Here is a 19,404-nt window from a genome sequence, read left to right on the forward strand (position 1 = left end):
AGGCATAATGGGGAGTTGAATTTGGAGAGTGCAAAATTCATTCTAGGGCATTTTGTGCTTGCTGGGCTGTATTTACTGTAATGTCTTTCCCTTATATGGGAAGAGAGCCGAATAATGAACCTACCAGGATTGTTTTGCTCTCACATTCAGTTTAGCATTGTGCAGTAGAGCATGTCTTTGCTGCTGCCCCTGCTGCAAGGCCTATAGGTGTTGAGGGGAAGCCAGCAGCACATCATCAAAAAGTTCTGGATTCCCAGCACCTACGGTAATTGCTGATGGGGCTGAATAGATTTCCTTATCTATGTTGATATGAAAGATTAGGAACTAGTGATAGATGCTAGCATGGATTTTTGCATCAGCCATAATAATCGGGTCCACAAATGTTAGCTTGGCTTAATAGCCAACCATTACTTGTGATCACTATGAACTTTTCCCCAAATCCTGCAAAAGCCCAGAGAGAAAGAGAAACCTATTTTCTCTCTAGAGTCCTCTGTGAACCGCAAAAAACTTGGGGATAGGATGGGTAATTGATTTGGCTGTGCCTTTTGCAAAATCCTATCAGGAAGGGAGAGAAGGCACTGTTCTCCAAGTTATATGCTGCTTATGGAGAACTTGAAAAGGTTTGTGTGCGCTGGGGGTGTGAGATGGAGGGACAGTCACCACGGGTGACGTGATGGGTAGGTTTGTGGAACCCTGATAATAAAAAATGCTTTTCTTGGTTTCTGTAGCCAAGCCCGTAACATGAGTGGCCACTCGGAGACGACGCATGCAGTTCCACGGGAGTTTCAACTGGATCTAGATGAGATAGAAAATGATAATGGCAGAGTGCGATGTGAAATGCCAGCACTTGTCCAGCACAAACTGGATGATATATTTGAACCAGTTTTGATCCCTGAACCCAAGTGAGTGCAGATCAAGGGCTGCTAATGAGGCAACGGGGGGGGGGGGGGGGAGGGAGGGAGAGAGAGAGAGAGAGAGAGAGAGAGAGAGAGAGAGAGAGAGAGAGAGGTTTAGGTATATCAATCTCCTATATGAAGCCAAGTTCCCATATATAAAGGAAGCTTCAGGGAGAAGCTTTAAAATGTGGAAACTATGTGTCAAACCAGGAAGGCTTTCAAACTGTACTTTATATAGCTGCTTATTCTTTCAAATATCATCTCCCTTCCCCAAATATTTTTATTAGCCACATGTACAATGGCTAATATCTTCATTCACATTTCATACTAAATTCTTACCAGAGGTATGTTCAGAATGGTGTGCATTAAACATGGTATTGCTGTGCAGCTATGGAATTTACATGTTGCTACACTGGGCATCCTGAGAATGGTGTGGTTCCCATTGAGGTCACAGGGCATATTTTTTCTTTCTTACAGGCTAAGGCAAAGGTTGGAGGTTGGGTTGGGGTATGGAATCTTAAAGCTTATTGTGGACAGTACTATCTCCTGTTCATAGCCTTTGCCAAAATGTTCAAATTCTTTGAAAGCCTGGATCTTGAAAGCAGAATAATGATGGAAAGGGTCAGATATATCAACATTTTATCTGCATAAAAGGTTTTATGGTTTACTTTGCCAGTTATGCACAGCCATTGTTGTTATGTGACAATACTCTCTGGTAAAGAGTACCAACACCCCTCTTTTTGCTGCCTACAGCAACCTTTTTCTGCTGGCACCCACAACATTTCTTTATCAAGATATGAGTACCAGCACCTTTCCTTAACCCCCCACTCTACACAGCCCTTGATAAGAGAGATCCAAACATAACTCTGGGGACAACATACTGAGTGGAGTAGGGTTGCCCCCATTAAGGTGGCTTTTGTGTAATACCACAGACATTAATCAGCTTGCTCCATCCACTTTAAAGAAAATGGGGTGCTTTTAATCTGAACTGCCTGGAGATGACAAATTGCTTCTAATCTTTTAACCCAGGGGCCTAAGTGACTTACTGAATCTACTGCCCTTTAAGCTATAACACTGTTTCTCCACCCAGGATCCGTGCCGTCTCTCCACACTTTGATGATATGCACAGTAACACAGCTTCCACCATCAACTTTGTCATCTCCCAGGTAGCCAGTGGTGATATCAATACTAGTATCCAAGCTCTAGCACAGGTGAGTGAAGGCCTCTCTGGTTGGCAGCTACATAACACTGATGGGGTCAGCAAGTAATATGCGAGAGTGATGAGTTGCACATTTGGTGGAGCTGAGTGTTGGTGACACAAGTGCCACTCAGAACCTCCCTGGTGACAAAGCCAAGTGCACAGGGGCCATCTGACTCGCTGTTCTCGACGAGAAAGAAAAGAGGGTGTTAGTGCAAAATGTCCTTTTCCATCTCCCAGGTGGATGTCTGATGCTTGCTTCAGCAGCACATATACTAAAAATCTCACTACCATAACATAGGCTGGTTTAAGCTTGATGGGGCCTTGGGTTGCCTGTTGATGAGATACAGGCAAGATGGGGCAGGCTCATTGCTTGCCTTGCTATGTGTTGCAGCAATGGAGCAGATTTCATGCATGAAAATGAAACACCAGAAAATGTTATAGAATCATTGATAGGCTCTTAATTAAGCTTTAGGTAATTAAACTATGGTCTGGCTTACTTGGGTTGTAAAAGTGGGTTTTCTTAGGACGTAAACAGTATGTCTGTTGGTACAGTAGATAACAGGAAACTATATGGAATAATTTCTAGTTTATTGCAGCAAAACCAGAGTTTTATGGCAGTTTATATATTTGTTATACTAAATTATTAGCCTTTAAGGGGCCACAAGACTCTTCATTTTTCATGCTATTCATGGAAATGATACCATTATTAAAAACTTGCTATAATGTTGGGTTTGTCTGCAGATTGATGAGGTTTTGCGACAAGAGGACAAAGCAGAAGCTATGTCAGGCCACATTGACCAGTTTCTAATAGCTACCTTCATGCAGCTGCGACTCATTTACAATACGCACATGGCTGATGAGAAACTAGACAAGGATGAGATAGTCAAGTTGTACAGTTGCATCATTGGAAACATGATTTCGGTAAGGCTTTTGATCGGGAAAACGTGGTGGAAGTTTCAGCCAGTAGAACCAATTAATAGTGTCTTTAGTTTAGTTTTTGTTGCGCTATACAATTGCCTCTTAAAGTACTGTAACACTTTTGTGCTGCAAACTATTTTGGTATCTAGGTAGTTTACAGCCTTGATCCACTCTGGATGGACTCCTGTACCTGCAAGTTTCATCCTGCTTTGTGAAAAAGGAGGAAAAGTTGCAGCCATTAAAAAAAATTCTATTACAGAGCTGGGGACCTCTTTGGATTTAACCGGAAAGACACAAGAGCAGTTCTGAAGCATATATGGTTTCTTACAGATACAGATTAAAAGCAAATCCTATACTGATGCTAATCCCTAACTTTTATCAGTATTTTTATCATTCTTGGCAATAAAAAGCTTCAGTGAGATGTATGAAAATAGGTATTTACTTCCCTCAAATCAGTAAAAATGTAGGTTTTTCTCTTGTAACTTCTAGGTAGCAGCAAGAAATTGAGTTTTGGGGTGCTAATCCAGACTGTAGTGTTTTATCCTGAATATATCCTGGTATCTAACACTTGAATTCCATTGCCAGTTGTTCCAGATTGAAAGCTTAGCCCGGGAGGCCTCTGCAGGAGTGCTGAAGGACTTGATGCATGGCCTCATTACCTTAATGCTGGATTCGAGAGTTGACGATCTAGAGGAAGACCAGCAGGTTATCAAATCAGTCAACCTCTTGGTGGTAAAAGTTCTGGAGAAATCTGATCAAACAAACATATTGAGGTAAATAGATTTTTGCTAAGGGCAAACATCTTAACAAATCCCTCATCACTGCAGGCTCTTACCACAAGACTTAGCATGTGCTACAATTTGAACACCTGCTTGATGAGATATTATTGGTCTTCCTTGTTATAGTTTATTACCGCATTGTCAGATCTTTCTGCAGTTGCTGATCAAGTTACACTAAAACCAGGCAGTCATTTAACCTTGAGGTTTGTTCAAATCTCTGTGCTCTACGGGTACAAATCTGAGATCTGATCCAGTCTTATCTCTAAAAATGCTGAATGATCTCATTCCCTTTATCGGTATTTTGAATAACTTGAGCAGTCTGAACCTCTCTTTAAATCTATTTTAATTTTGATGCTCCAGCAAGTTTTGTTGTATTTATATTGGATTCTCTCCCCACTCCCTTTCATGGTTTTATGTTTTACTTTGTATTTCAGTAGTTTTTTTACCTATTTATTGTAAGCCACCCAAAAAGTTGAAGTTTTAGCACAGCATGCAAATGTAAATAAAATTACATTAAATTATAAGATAATAATAATGAAAATGTTGATATTGTGCAAGAAATTGCATAGCACTGTGTTAAGAAGCTGAACTGGCCAATCAATTTGTGTTGTCCCATGTATTTCTGGAGATACTTGTGGAATTTGTATAGTTAATGCTTCATTTTTTTCATCCTAGTGCCCTGCTTGTTCTTCTCCAGGACTGTCTATTAACAACAGCAAGCTCTCCCAAGTTCTCAGAACTAGTAATGAAGGTGTGTATTGTTCTTGTTCTGTTTTTTATTTCAATTTCCTATTGCATAGTGATTGTGTATTAGCAGACTCTCTCATTACACCTATTCATGGTCCTTCTACAAAAAAGTGTGGTTATTGGCTGTACTGGAAATGACTAGCATGAATGTAAACTTAATATTGCCCGATTTGCAAATCACATTAAACCTCAGTTTAAAACAAGCTATAATTTGATGTGAATGCAGAGCATGCTTGTTTGGCTGTTGAGAACTTCTTGCTTCTTTTCTGCACAGCTTCTGCTCTTGCCATGATTCTGGGGAACAAGCCAGAATCTGACTTGTTGTGGCCCCTGGGCTTGTGGCTTGTCTCTCTCCAGCCAAACAAGAGTACTAACCAAGGCTTGTTCTTTCCTTAATGCCTGTGATTTGTTTGGGAGAAAACAAACTCGGGCTCAGACATCACAACGTGTCAGGTTCCTGCATTTACCTAGACATGTGAATGCTCAAAAGCATGAAAGGGGACATCTTCATGGCCATTGTGCCCTCCCCCCACTCCCCAACCTTCCCTGCATTGTGTGGGAAGTCTGCTGGGGCCTCCGCTCACAAGTGCAGGATGAGTCTACTCCTATTCAAGCAAATGCAAGTAGAAGCCCCCTGCGAACTTCCCCACACAATGCATGGAAGGCTGGGGACTGAGTGGGAGGTTGCAACATTTACAAAGACATTGCAGACAGGACTTGGGGCATTCTTGTGTTTGGGCAGGCACCTGAACAAGCCCATTGTGAAGGAATAATCCATATGTTATATCATTTTAAGCTCAAAGAACCAAGTTCAGAGATGACATTCTTAGATTACCGTGAGGACTTGCTTTGTCTTAATGTTTATCAAATAAACCATCTACCTTTCCACCCCCCTCCCCCACAGTGTTTATGGAGAATGGTAAGACTTCTCCCTGAAACTATCAACACTATCAATCTGGACCGAATCATGTTGGACATCCACATCTTTATGAAGGTCTTTCCAAAAGAAAAACTAAAGCAGTGCAAGAGTGAATTCCCAATACGGACGCTGAAGACTTTGATTCACACCTTGTGCAAACTGAAGGGACCCAAGGTGAGAGCAAACTGCTTCACCCCAAGGTGCTTATGATCTCTGGAATAACAAAAGGTTTCTTAATTAAAAGGTATCACACTTCTTCCTAGCTTTTGGATCATCTAACAATGATAGATAACAAGAATGAGTCGGAGTTAGAGGCCCACCTGTGCAAAATGATGAAACACTCCTTGGACCAAACTGGAAGCAAGTCTGACAAAGGCACAGAAAAGGGAGCTTCTCGCACAGTACGTATTCCATATTTTTAAAAATTGTTAAACATGACACCCAGGTGTGAAGCTTGTTAGTTTACTGAGCCCACAACTGGAATCTTTTCTGAATTGTGTCGTGCTTTTACCTTGGACCATTCAGAAGACTGCTTAAGCTCTTCAAGTATCTCTGTTCACTTTTAAAGGAAGGAGAATGCAGCATGATCTGCCAGTCTTGCCTTCCTCTTCCCCTTTCATGTGTAGCCAACAGAAGAGAGAGCTGTGTGAAGAGGGGGGTGGCTTAGCTTCTTGGCATAAACTTTGTCTCCTCTAGAACAGTAACATTGAAATTCAAATCCATACAAACTTGGTGCAGCACAACTGCTAGCAAGTACTAATGTTAAAATGTACATTTTTAATTTAACATTGTTGTATCTTGTGCCTCTTTGATTACAAGGTTAACATCTTATTCTTACTGGCGTGTGGTAATGCTAATGCCCATTGGCCTCTTATTATCTCAGCTGGTTCCTTGAACAGCTGGATGCTAGGACTGCCCCCCCCCCCGCCGCCCGCCACAAGGTTAAAAATGTCTATGTTCTGTCCAGAGGTTCATCTGAAACAGAATGTGGAAACAGTGATTCTCAGCACCCCATATGTATGTATGTATGTATGTATCATAGCTTGTAGAGCTTCAGAGCAGGATAGCCAAGAGGTGGAAGAGGGCACATCTGTTTCTTCGCCACAGTACATCTTTAATCCTGCTTGGGGTTGGATTCTCACACAAACCTACAACTGACCATAAACCTGTATCATTGTATGGTGGTTGATGCAAGTTCTTCCCAGTCCAGTAATCCTGTGCCTCCAGGTCACCTAGTGCATTCATGGTTGACCAGGTCTTGACTTATACTGCAAGACCTGGTACAGTTCTTGGCTATTGAGCACTATGTCATTGCATAGACTTACAACTTGTTGGTGTTGGAGATTCCTAATTGTGCAAAATGTATGGAATCTGCAGCTGACCACTCTTACTCTAATAGCAATAGCAACCAACACCTACTGGTTCAATCAGGACAACTTATCTGCCCTTTATTATATTTATAGAAATGCTTCAACTGTCTAAACTGTCACCCCTCTATTTTGGTAATATGTCTCAATTTCTTTTTATAGGATGAAAAGACACCAAAGGCCAAAGTGAATGATATTTTAGCAGAGATATTTAAGAAAATTGGGTCTAAAGAAAACACTAAAGAGGTGAGGGCTTTATTACCATGGTGGAAGGTGAAAAATTAGGAACATTGGTACTTATAATGAATTCCCAAAGGGCTCATTTGGGAGTGTTGTCCATCGTGAAATAAAAAATATAGTGAATCGGCTTGAATTTGATGCATGTCTTAATGAAAACCAGCTATTGGTTGATTAGCAAAGAAGAGTGGATCCTAGATGCACTCTGCACTCCAGCAGGAGGTAATCTTCACGGTAAGCACCAGTCCTCCTTTGCCTGTTGGAGTGGGAGTCTTTCCAGATTGGGATATTTTTTTAAAAGCACTTTGATCACCTGGATGATCTAAATCACTGTTCTCTCATGGCCAGAGCACTTTCTTTTTTTTCCCAAATAATTTTTATTAAGTTTCATATTACCAAATTAAACATATCAAACCAATTAGTCCAAATTATAACAATACATATATAATCCAATTATTTGCCAAATTATAAATTCTTTTTGTGGGGGGTACCCATGCTTCTCGATCGGCAGGAGTCCAATCCTCAACTGTTTTCTGCTGCCTTCATGTTAAGAATGATATTTTCAGTCTCCTCTTCTCAATCCTTGTCATTACACATTTTCCTTTTCCTTCGCCTCCGAATTACTCCGCAAGTGGGTTGAAAAAAACACCAGTCTTATTTGTATTTCTGTGTGGACTTTATACTGCTCTCTCGTAAATCCCAATAATCCAGGCATTTCCGCTTGAGCAAGCACTCGCCATCTTGTCGTTCAGATGAAATACAGTCTAAAGCTTGCTCTTTAGCTTTTCCGACCTGTTGCATCGTAAATTAGCCTTTTTCCAGGAGGGCTGCCCCTTCCAGTTCGCAATCTCATCGAAAGAAATAAATCTTCGGCTCGCCCTCCCCCAAGACCAAAACCTCCTGCAACACAGGTCTCGTATCCTGTCTCCATTTTAACTGCGTCACAGAGAGAGCCCTTCTTTCCAAATCCTTTACAGGAAATTTATATCATTCCCACACAGTTCATATTCAGTCCCATTTGCCAATTAGTTGCTGTGACGGATCCTCTCAGAGGGAGGGTTATTAGTAATCACTTAGAGGGAAAAAAGATAAAAAGTCATTCTCCCCCCCCCCCTTTAAGTTCCGTTGCACTGCAATCCACATACCAGCTTGTCTTTAGTGCTTTGATTAATCTTCCGTCTCAGTCTTCTTCATTTCGGTGGTAAAATTGTTAGCAGATAAAAACCTCCTGCCTCTCTTGAAGCATGTGTGTTATCTTTCACCAAATTTTTCCTTTTAAGTAACGCAACTAGTTTCGCTCCTGAAAGTAGCTTCGGAGGAGTTCCAAGATCCGCCGAGGGTTTACACCCAGTGCCTCACCCCCTCCTTCTTCCGAACTCGGGGGTGATTTACGGCAACCGCGGGTGATAACTGCATCTCTCCCCCCTGGAAAGATGTTAGGGAGACTGATTTACTCCCCATAATCAGCCTCTAATTACCTCGTGCGGGCTGGATAGATGTTAATATCCGCCATCTTTCAAGGCGCCCCTAGCGGCCCCCTGGCCAGAGCACTTTCTGTAGCGCTCCAGTGTTACTATACACACAGACTGGGACATTTTAATGAGAGGACAGCTGTTGGAAAGTGCTATGATGCATAGTGCCACAGGGTTACAATGTGCCTTGCATGCCAGTGTGATGTATGCTGGCTGATTCACCTGGCTAAGGTAAAGGTAGATATGATTGTTTCCTCATCTGTATGGGTTAAAGGAGTCAAAATGCTCTGTTGCTGAAAAGCAAATGTACGTTGTGTGAATGTCATTCTGTGGACTAATTCTAATTACAGTGGTATCTCTGATTAAAAACTTAATTCGTTCTGGAGGTCCATTCTTAACCTGAAACTGTTCTTAACCTGAGGTACCATTTTAGCTAATGGGGCCTCCCGCTGCTGCCGCACGATTTTTGTTCTCATCCTGAGGTAAAGTTCTTAACCTGAGGTACTATTTCTGGGTTAGCAGAGTCTGTAACCTGAAGCATTTGTAACCCGAACCGTTTGTAACCCGAGGTACCACTGTATTGTTGACAGTGCTCTGGATGGTGGTAGATGTTAGGAGTGTATACCAACCACAAGTTTAGGTTCAGACCCTGATATGGCACTTTGGAAAACAGCCTGCCTCAGTCTGAGGTGCTGAGTCAGTCCAAAACCATTTCACATTTCCTCGTCCCCGTTAATTAATGGGAAGTAATACACACACACACACCATTTGACAGACATGGATAAAATTTGCTGGCATATGAGCCCCTCCAAAGCAAATAAATCCTGCCAAATTAAAAGCAGTTTGGCCCTGGGCCTTTTGTAGTGGACACCTTCAAACTCTGTTGTGTTTACCAGTTTTGCAGCACACTCACCTTTAATCCTAAAGCTGGTGATGATTTTGTAAACATGTAACTTTTGAATGACTGAAGCTCTTCTTTCTGCAGGGTCTGGCAGAGCTTTATGAATATAAAAAGAAGTATTCTGATGCAGACATTGAGCCCTTCCTAAAAAACTCCTCACAGTTCTTCCAGAGCTATGTGGAACGAGGTCTCCGACTGATTGAAATGGAAAGGGAGGGCAAAGGGCGCATTCCTTCTACAGGTAACTCCCAGAGCACTGTGACAGCATGGACTAGAGGGAGCCAATGGCTGTAATTGACTGTAGGGGGCTTCAGAAATAATTCACCTGTTCTTTTGTAACTGGTGGTATGAAATATAGGCATGAAATTAAAACATCATAGGGCAATTGCACAATAGTCTCTCACCAAGCATATTTCTCTTGGCCTCAGGAGGTAATTGCAATTGACTTCCCCCCCTAAGAGCTGGTTCCTGGGCTGCGTAGAAGCAAAGAAAATTGTATCTCCCGATCCACAAGCTTCAGATCAGCAAGTCCCACCATCCCATGTTACAATGCAAGAGGGGAAAGCAGCAGCACGAGTCATGGGTCACTTGCGCATTGCCTTTCCTAATTGCTTTGTAACATACGTAAAGGCTTGTTCTCAGCCTTCCTATCCACAAAAACATTAGTAAAAGCAAGTAGTCTGCAAAGTCACAGCTGCTGTGAATCAACAATGTCACTCCCACTGCAGAAGTAGGCATATTAAAAGACCTCTGAACCAATAAGGACACATCCTGGCATCCGGACTACACTGGGGCCACTGCAGCTTGGCTCATTTTCCTTCACCTCTTAAAAATAATCAGAAACCTCAGACTGCTACCTAGGAAGAACCCACATCTTGGTTCTTTCCCATAGCCAGTGCTCCTGTTTCAGGAAAGGCAGTGCTGGCAGGAGGAGGAGCCATGCAGTGGACTCAGGGTCCAAGGCTTCTGAGGTTCTCCCCGGAGCACAGAAAGTGCAGCAGCTCCTACACCACATGGACCCTGAGAAACATCACAATCCTCAGTTGGTGTCTGCTTGGACTCATTTTTTGTGTTTGTGTTTGTTTTTTGTTTTTGTTTTTTCCATATTCCAGGGGTTTCTCCACAGATGGAGGTATCGTGTATCCCTACTCCCACCAATACAGTCCCTTCATCTATAGGAAATGCCAATGGGGAAGAGGTGGGGCCTTCCGTCTACTTGGAAAGGCTAAAAATCCTCAGGCAACGATGTGGCCTTGACAATGCAAAGGTATTCTCTCGATTTACGTATGCGGCAGTGTCTGTGTTTCAGCATCCTCTCTCTTTCTCTAGTCCTTGGTGAATCCTTGTCTCTCATGGCATGTTTGCTCTTGGGGTAGAAGGCTTGACACATCTTTGCTTGCAGACTACTTGCTTTCGCTAGACTCCTTGGGGCAGCCAGGTGGGACAGGAAGCTACTTCAGGCGCTGCACAGAACTGAGGAAAGACAAAGCACGAGTGTTATCACTTGAGCTGCTGTTTTCCCTGTAACATAGGAGGGGCTTGCTGATCTTGCCTGTCATGAAACCATTGAGCCTCTTGGGTGATCAATTCAGAGGTTCATTGATCTCTCAACCAATGATACACATTTTTCTTTGTATGTAGTGCATAAACTGTCTGATAGGAGAAGGCCTAATGTATTTTTGCCTCCAAAGCTCTAAACATCAGGCTTTTGCACTACTGCTTATTGTTCTATGAGTGTGTGTAGGCTTGGCGTACTATCATATCTACATAGATGGGCAAGCCTGTGTATAGACTGCACTTGAAAAGAATGTTTTTGTGGCAATAAAATATTTGATTTGCAAAATAATAATAATGATGATGTGTAAAGGTTACAGAATTAATCAGTGCATATTGAGCTGTGACAACTAATAAAATTGTAAAGAAACATACTATTTATATGGGGCAGAGATGCTAGAACATTAATGCCTGATAAATCACTGGAGAAACTGACCCAGAAACACATCTAGATAAACTTTGGAACAGTGTTCAGTGGTTCCTTAGATGTGTGAACCATCTAGAAGCTCCAGTTGAGCACTTTCTAATGAGAGTGGGGAAAATGGAAGCTAACAAGTTGTGACCTGATTTCTCACACTGCCTTTGAATTGTTAAGATGTTTTTGGTTCAGTCACAAAGGTATTGTTAGACGATTGTTTCTACAAAGACTGGCTCCCTCTCAGAATGGAATAGCATCAAAGCTTCAGCTTTGTGTCTGATGTGGACTCAAAGAAATGCCATGTGTTAATTTATTATGCATCAAGCGTGCTTGAGCAAATTCCTTTCCAGCTGACAGGTGCTGTATGTGGTGAAAACGCAGTTGGTGGAGGAGCAAGCCAAGATGCTGGATCGTTCACTTTAGCAATCCCATAATCAGGATTGCACTATAAGCACAGGTGTATGAACCCACTCATTATTCTAAACTCGTAAAAGGATCGGCACACCACCTTTTTTTTGAATGGTTTCCAAATAGCAAGCAGAACAGAAAATGCTCTGGTATTGATAATTTTTGCTTTGGAACAAGTGTTTTGAGCATTGTTTCTGTCCACAGCAGGAAGACAGAGCACCCCTGACCTCCCAGCTGTCCAAGCCATCAGCCCCTACAGTTGCGTCCTCCACAGATATGCTCCACAGTAAGCTTTCACAGCTCCGTGAGTCACGGGAACAATACCAGCACATCGATCTGGACTCCAATCAGACCCACTCTTCTGGCATTGGAACCACCACTTCCTCCTCTGCAGCATCCAATATTGATGACTTGAAAAAAAGACTGGAGAGAATAAAAAGCAGCCGCAAGTGAAATTGCATCAGACAGCGTGGCTGTTGAAGAGCTGTCCATCTTTAGTTTACTAAACTAGAAGTCTTCATAGTTAAGTGGCCTCATGTAGGCCTTCTGTATACAAACTGGTTTATGTGTATAATACAGCAGATCTTGGAGGAGGATCCAAGTCATTGTGGCACAAGTCTTTGTACATACTTTGCTTCTCTGTGAGCATTTATTGACCGTAGAAGACTGTCTGTATTAGTTTTAGTGTACAGAGCTGTAAACAACCATTCTCTTCAATCCAGTTTCTCATAACTTTATTTGTAAAGTTGTCTTCTCTTTCTTAGCTCTTAACTCTTAGAAGCTCTTCAGTGGTTTTCCTTTTATTTTTAACAACTTCTTCTCCATATAATCCTTGAACAGTTTCTGTACGGACGCATGGCATGAATTAACTAAGTGTCTTTTTGTAAATAAAGTTTGCATTAACTCTCTGGGAGCAGCAGTGGCTGTTGGTGAGAAATGTCCATCCATGTTCTTAGTTACAAGTGACTCAGCCTTTCTAGTTGTCCGTGAGCTGCTGTCTAAACCTTCACAGCAGATTAACTTTCATGGAGAAGCTGAGACACTAACATTGCAAGCATGCTTCAGGTTGAAGAAATCTTTGATTTCTATTGTGAGCACTGTTAGTCTTACCATGGCTTCCAGAATTGCGTGGGGCAGAGGCAAAACATTTCACCCCCTAAAAAACCACTTTCCAAGCCCTTCTCTGTGTTTTTATCTAGTTAGCCTACAAGTGCTAGAATGCTCAGGTTCCTTTTAAGGATTTAGTTTCATCCATTTTGAGAACTGATTTTTTTAAAATGGTGGATGATCAGTATCCTACACTGAAGACATGTTGGCCTTTCCTCATATGTCAGTTGCTATACATGCTGGAGCCCAGAATATTTGCTCTTAGATATATTTTTAGCTCTGCTGTCAGCCTGAAAGTTTTGTAGTAAATGTATGATCAGTGATTGCTGCTAGTGGTTGAGAACATAGTCTTGGGGACACTGTTTCCAAAATACATGTGTTCTCAGAAGGTGAATTATACTGTGGCAGTTGACGGTCACGTGGATGTGGTTGTGGGGAATTGTTCTGGAGGACTTGCTGCTTTTATGTATGGGTTATGCATTTGTGTGCCTCTTACAATCTGAGCTATAGCACACAGTTGTTGGAGTAATTTCTAGGTTAATCTTCTCTCCTCTGCCCCTGCCTTGGATATTTTGACATAAGTGGCATTGCACCGGCTTTAACACGCTCCCAGAAATACCAGCTCTTTCCTGTGGCTGACAGAGATTTAATTTCATTTGCATTTCTTCGTGCTTGTTAGACGTTGATTAAATAGCATTTACTATACACCATAGTTTAGTGTTGCATCAAATCAAATTGGTTGTCTTTATAAACTTTGTTGGTCATTGTGTACACATTATGATGTGTATGCTGATTTGGAAGCGATGCCCATAAGAGGGTGCATCCCAGTGTGTGCATTATTTGCCTTCTGGGAGGACTCTGCACACTTCCCATTGTTAACTTGCAGTTTTTTTCAGTGGATGCCACTTCATATTGAATCAGCTGCCTTAGGTAGGGCTATGAAAGATTGAATCAGCACCTGTCAGCCACATCATTCTATAGCACTTTGGTGTGCCTTGCAGTGGTGCAAAATGCATACAGTTTGTGGGGCTCTGAGTTGCTGCTTGTGGCATCTAGTGATAGCCTCCTCTTGTAGCTGATGCCCTGTTCCTTACTCTTATGTTGGAGCTCACACTGGTATAGTAAGTGCTAGGAACGGAGAGGTAATGGTCATTAGAAATACAATTTGCAGGGGGTGTGTATGTGTGTCATTAGTGAGATTTGGAAATGCAATGAAGTCTCTGGCAAACTTTGTTTTCTCTAAAAAGATGCTCTCCCCACCACTAGGTGTGGCTTTAGTTTTGATACATTCTCCCCTTACAGTGCTGGTTTCAGAAATGCCCTATTTAAGCCACGTTTAGCTTAACCTAGAGCCAATGGAAATGTTTCTACAGTATGTTTGAATAAATGTTACATTTTACTACTAAAATTCTCTGTACTCCCTTAGTCTTGGTGATCTACCGATGATAGGTATTCAAGGAGAACTAGCTCCTTTGCCTACCTGTGTCTGAAAGGACAATGCCTGATCAGCATTAGTATAAATAACAGGTTTTTTATGAATATAAACTATCTTAAGGCGTATGCACCATATTCTAATAGCACATCCGAAGCACATTCTTTCCTTCAAAGAATTCTGGGCAGTGTAGTTTATTGCTGCCCGATTTACAATTCTCAGCAACCCATAACAAATAGGGCCCAAAATTCTTTGAGGCGGGAAATTAAAGATATAGTACGTAGGCAACCTTTGTCAATATTCATGGAATTTGACTAGTTTTCTCCATTGTATCTTTTTATGATGCCTCACTTAGAAATGGTTCTTGCTGTAGAAAAGGCTCGATTTAACAGCCGTGGCAATGGTGGGGTACATTTCTTTGCTTGCAGACACTACTGTTTTTTGTTTAATGGGATTGAATAAAACTGCATGCCACAGCAACCACACCAAAGAACACACAAGCTGCCCTTTGGTTTACTCCCATGAATATCATAGAGTGGTGCTTGTAGTTTCACTCTGAACTTTGAACTATATTTTTTGTATTGAAATTGCTGGAAGAAAACATACTTCAATCAAAATGTATCTGCTTTCTCCCCAGAGCCCCAAAACCGGTGAACTATAGGCAACTTCTTTTACTTTCTCCTTTTTGAAGGCAAAAACGGAGGCTAAGTGCACTCCTACCTTTGTTACTCTAAGATAAATAAGGCCACATAACTTACAGCTTCTTATGCTAAGGTTGTAACCCTAGCCACACTTGAGGATTTCCCATTGTATATTGTGAGGCTTGATTCTAAAAGATCCTGCATAGGGTTATCCTGCACAGCTATTTAACTTGCTCATTCAACCAGATGCAGTACATTCACCTTAGTCACAGTTTTGCTTTGCTAACTTTACATGTAGTACCTGTACTGCTAAGTTCACTTTTTTGCAATTGACAACAAAGGAGATTGAGTACTTGGTCCAGAACCTTTATTGAGGTTTGTGCCAAAATACGTTTCCTTCCTTAGGCTTTTAGTTACCTGTCATGTTTGACCAGTATACATACATCTCTAAATCACTGTGCAGGTGCTGAGCTTAAGTTCTTTAATGCCCATGTTTCTCAGTAACCTTTTGCAACCATTTCTTCAGGCGGAAGACGTGGGTGTAGAATCCATATTTGCCATCACGATCACAGCCTTCTCCCCATGAGACGATACCCGTCTGATACCACCGATTATCTGTTGGGTTCTGGAGAGAGGAGAGTGCAAGAGCACCAAGGAAGAGTCAGCATACTGGGGAAAAGCATATAGGTCAGATAAAGAGGGCAAGCAGCAGCAACAGGACTATATTTCAAGACTTTCAGAGCCCATAGAAGGTCCAGATCCAGGTATTTCTTACAGTGGAGCTTTATGAGTATCTCTTTTCTAAAAGGAAATCTCACCCTTAATCGCAAAGATGTGGGATGAGGGGCTTCTTACCCAACAATGCATGTGAAGATTGACTTATCAATATAAATCGGATCCACAAGCTTGTTTCTATGTCAGATGGAAAGTCCACGGAGGGTAGCATTCACTCAGGGCTGTAACAAGTGACCTGCTGACAGTGGGAGGGACTGGAGCCCATAGTGGGTAGGGCCAACCAGTCTCCACCCTGACCAGCAGACTGCCAAATAACAAAGAGGTTTCTCTTGCCAGAGGCTGAAGTGATTGCTTTGTTTACTAGGCCCCCTGCATCCTTGCTGAAACGTGAGCACTGTTCCTCTCTCATTGATCCAGTATTTTAAGCTCGGGGCCCACCAAAGAAGTCATGACATATGTCACCCTTTTGCTGCCACTTGAGATTGATGTATTACGTCACTTGGAGCATTACACATACCTTCATGACAAAAGGGCCTCCACTGTCGCCTTCGCAGGCGTCTCCTCTTTGAGAGTCCTCAGGACTGTACCCTAAACAATAAAAAGGCATTTGGGGTTGACTACAGAGGATTCAATCTCCTGTTTTCCTTTTGCTGCTTTTCGCCATCTGATACTTAATCTTTTAGAAATCAGTGCCTGTGTACTGCCTTCTCAAGCAACCAGAAATCTCTTTTTCCAGAAAGGGGGAATCAGCCCTTAGTTAACTAAAACTGGGATCTAGCTCCATAAATTTCCCTGTTGCTTTCACTATTCTTCCATTTATTGTCATTTCAGTATGAATTGGGATTGGACTGTGTGTTTCTGTTTTTTGTTTTTGTTTTTTTAAATGATATTTATTAAGAATTTTAAAATTACAAAAAGAAAAACAAAAGAGAAAAAGAAAGAGAAAAAAACAAAAGAAAAACAAACCACAATCGAACAATACAAATTGATAAAAATCAAAATCAAGAAATAACACGACACAATCAAAAAACAAAAATATGCCACAAACATTTAAAAACAAATCCAATATTCTCAAATCCTTAACTGTCATTACCTTATTTCTTTGACCTCCTCACTCCTCCCTTTTTTTGTATCCTAGTTGTTAATTGTCACAGCAAATCCTTTCCATATTTCATAATATTCTGTCATTACATTAGAAGAAGAAGAAGAGTTTGGATTTGATATCCCGCCTTTCACTCCCTTTAAGGAGTCTCAAAGCGGCTAACTTTCTCCTTTCCCTTCCTCCCCCACAACAAACACTCTGTGGGGTGAGTGGGGCTGAGAGACTTCAAAGAAATGTGACTGGCCCAAGGTCACCCAGCAGCTGCATGTGGAGGAGCAGAGACGCGAACCCAGTTCCTCAGATTAGGAGCCTACCGCTCTTAACCACTATACCGCTCTTAACCACCTTAATCTATTTTAATCTTATCTTACTATAAAAAACCTTAAAACTTAAAACTTAGATCTTATTTATACCAATTTCTCCTAACCATAATATTCTTACATAATTCTTCAAACATTTTTGCTAAAGCCAGATAATTTCATTCCAACATTTTTCTAACGTTCATCAATTTTATAAAACAATCCTAATAAAAAAAATTTTTTCCCCCTTCCAATCTTCATCTAGCGTCTCTTCCTCCTGGTCCCGGGTTTTGTCAGTCCTTTCTATCCCATCAATCTAGCGCATTAACCTGGTAATCTTATGTCCGAGGCCCTTAAGTCCCTTCCATGTCCCATCCGCAGTTCTTCTTCATATTTATACCTGTACTTTACTTTGTCTCCTGCTCCTTTCACTCGTGGGAACTCCAACTTAACAGTGTTTTTGACCCTTCTCGACAAATCAGCCCCTTTTCCATACTCCACACTAAACTCCATGTGGTATTTAAAAACATGTTTCAAAACTATATAGAGCCCACCCAGGAATCAAATCAGGAGTGTGCTCTGACAGAACAGATGAGGGAAGAGGATGTTGCTGAACCTTGGGCGCCAGAGATCATAGAATCATAGAGTTGGAAGAGACCACAAGGGCCATCGAGTCCAACCCCCTGCCAAGCAGGAAACACCATCAGAGCACTCCTGACATATGGTTGTCAAGCCTCTGCTTAAAGACCTCCAAAGAAGGAGACTCCACCACACTCCTTGGCAGCAAATTCCACTGTCGAACAGCTCTTACTGTTGGAGGGAGCTGTGGCCCAGCAGGAACATGAGTTCTTGGATTTGACAAATGAACTTGGAAAAAGCCAGATTTGGAAAAGATAAAGTTTGGTTTGGTTTGGAAATGGGGGGTTGGATAGACCCCCCTATGCAGGGATGGTTGGACTTTTCAAGTCTGGCAATGGGCCGTGAGATGTTTGGGGTTGTGGGGGCTCTTAATTCTGGAGGGATTTTGAAACATGGACTGTGTGTTTCTGTACAGCAATGTGAGGTAGATCAGATATGCTAGGGGACCCAGTTACGGATCTCTGTGGCCTGTTTTCATCACTCCATGTATTTGCTTCACCATGTGTGTATCTGCCTCGTGTACAGGATACAAGCAAATACCTGCTAAATGTATGAAGCACTCCTGTCTCACCTCTTGAGCTTCAGCCTACTTTGTGTTTCTTCTTCTCAGCTGAGCTTTGTCAAAGGCACAGCCTGGTGTCTAGCCTGGATTTTCATCACACTGCCCACACAAATACATTATTTCCTCTCCCCACTCCAGGCTGGGAGTTCCTGGCCTGTTGCAATTTTGCTCAGGGCCTGGTGCTAGCTTGGCCAAGTTTCTCACCTGATTGGTGGTGCCTTTCTTAGCATTAAATTAGAGGAAATCATGTAGGCTTATGGGTCTTCCTATTTTGTGCAGCAGCTTCACTCAGGGAACAGTACTAGCCAGACCAAAGGGAAATATCCCTCCCTTAGACACAGCTGGAGGCCTCTGAGGTATTGCCCAGTTTATGAGGGGAGGCCACTTGTCAAGATTCTTCAGTCTGGGAGTCCAGATTGTCACCAGCCAAGGGGGTTGGGGGTAGGAGTATTTATATGGTGAAGGACAGTTCCAGCTGTCTTACTGTGGTAATCGTATCTCATCCCAGTTCAGATTGGCTCATACTCTCCTTCCCTTGAAACATGTGGCTTGGCTCACTTCCAGTTGAAATCGTTGGCTTTTCCTTCAGTATTCCCAACCACACAGATACATAACCTCACCAGTTTCTCCCTCAGTTGAAAGAACGTATCAGATGCTAAAGAAAACCTACCTGCACAGAACATGTTGTCTGTGACTCTAATCTTGGTGGATGCCTTGCAAGTTTCCCGTGGCACAATAGGGAGGTTCACCTGCTGTAGTATGCCAGGCAGAGGTGACCTGCCAGAGGTCCATGTCTCTTGTAGGTTTCCCCAACCAGTCACACGCCCTTTGTATCCCGTTAGCATCAGGCTACAGAACAAAAAACAACACAAACCCCAGTAGCTTAAAATCATTTTGGCTGACATTTGTAGGCAAAACATGTTTCCTTTTGTTATGTATATGTAATGGTTTGTCTTAATCCTAATTACACTGCTCCAAACAAAAAACTGGTGTCTCTTGTGTGTGCTGAATTCTTCAGCAGAGACCAGGGTGCTACAGGAAGGAAGGCACCCATGGTGAAGTCCTCTGTA

The 19,404-nt window shown here is 42.1% G+C and overlaps 2 protein-coding genes across 5 annotated transcripts in view; one reads left to right on the plus strand and one right to left on the minus strand.

Moving 5' to 3' along the window:
• The window catches only part of CKAP5 (cytoskeleton associated protein 5), a 44,502-nt gene extending 30,170 nt beyond the window's left edge, over window positions 1-14,332 (plus strand). For 2 of the 4 annotated variants that reach the window (XM_081001403.1, XM_081001405.1), the window contains 11 exons: window positions 729-902; window positions 1,987-2,107; window positions 2,839-3,018; window positions 3,601-3,788; window positions 4,470-4,545; window positions 5,446-5,634; window positions 5,724-5,861; window positions 6,990-7,073; window positions 9,522-9,678; window positions 10,550-10,704; window positions 12,022-14,332. In XM_081001403.1, the coding sequence (XP_080857529.1) occupies window positions 729-902; window positions 1,987-2,107; window positions 2,839-3,018; window positions 3,601-3,788; window positions 4,470-4,545; window positions 5,446-5,634; window positions 5,724-5,861; window positions 6,990-7,073; window positions 9,522-9,678; window positions 10,550-10,704; window positions 12,022-12,270 (1,711 nt within the window). In that variant the 3' untranslated portion in view covers window positions 12,271-14,332. The remainder of the gene's footprint in view (window positions 1-728; window positions 903-1,986; window positions 2,108-2,838; window positions 3,019-3,600; window positions 3,789-4,469; window positions 4,546-5,445; window positions 5,635-5,723; window positions 5,862-6,989; window positions 7,074-9,521; window positions 9,679-10,549; window positions 10,705-12,021) is intronic. The other 2 variants (XM_081001404.1, XM_081001406.1) reach the window with 2 other exon arrangements.
• Window positions 14,333-15,347: 1,015 nt separating this feature from the next.
• LOC308463449 (uncharacterized protein) overlaps window positions 15,348-19,404 on the minus strand; it is a 34,942-nt gene continuing 30,885 nt past the window's right edge. The window contains exons 18-20 of the mRNA XM_080981856.1: window positions 19,005-19,183; window positions 16,250-16,320; window positions 15,348-15,622 (exon numbers count right to left, since the gene is read on the minus strand). Of these exons, the coding sequence (XP_080837982.1) occupies window positions 15,479-15,622; window positions 16,250-16,320; window positions 19,005-19,183 (394 nt within the window). The 3' untranslated portion in view covers window positions 15,348-15,478. The remainder of the gene's footprint in view (window positions 15,623-16,249; window positions 16,321-19,004; window positions 19,184-19,404) is intronic.

This window comes from Podarcis pityusensis, assembly GCF_964106645.2.
Source record: "Podarcis pityusensis genome assembly, chromosome: 1".
NCBI lineage: Eukaryota > Metazoa > Chordata > Lepidosauria > Squamata > Lacertidae > Podarcis > Podarcis pityusensis.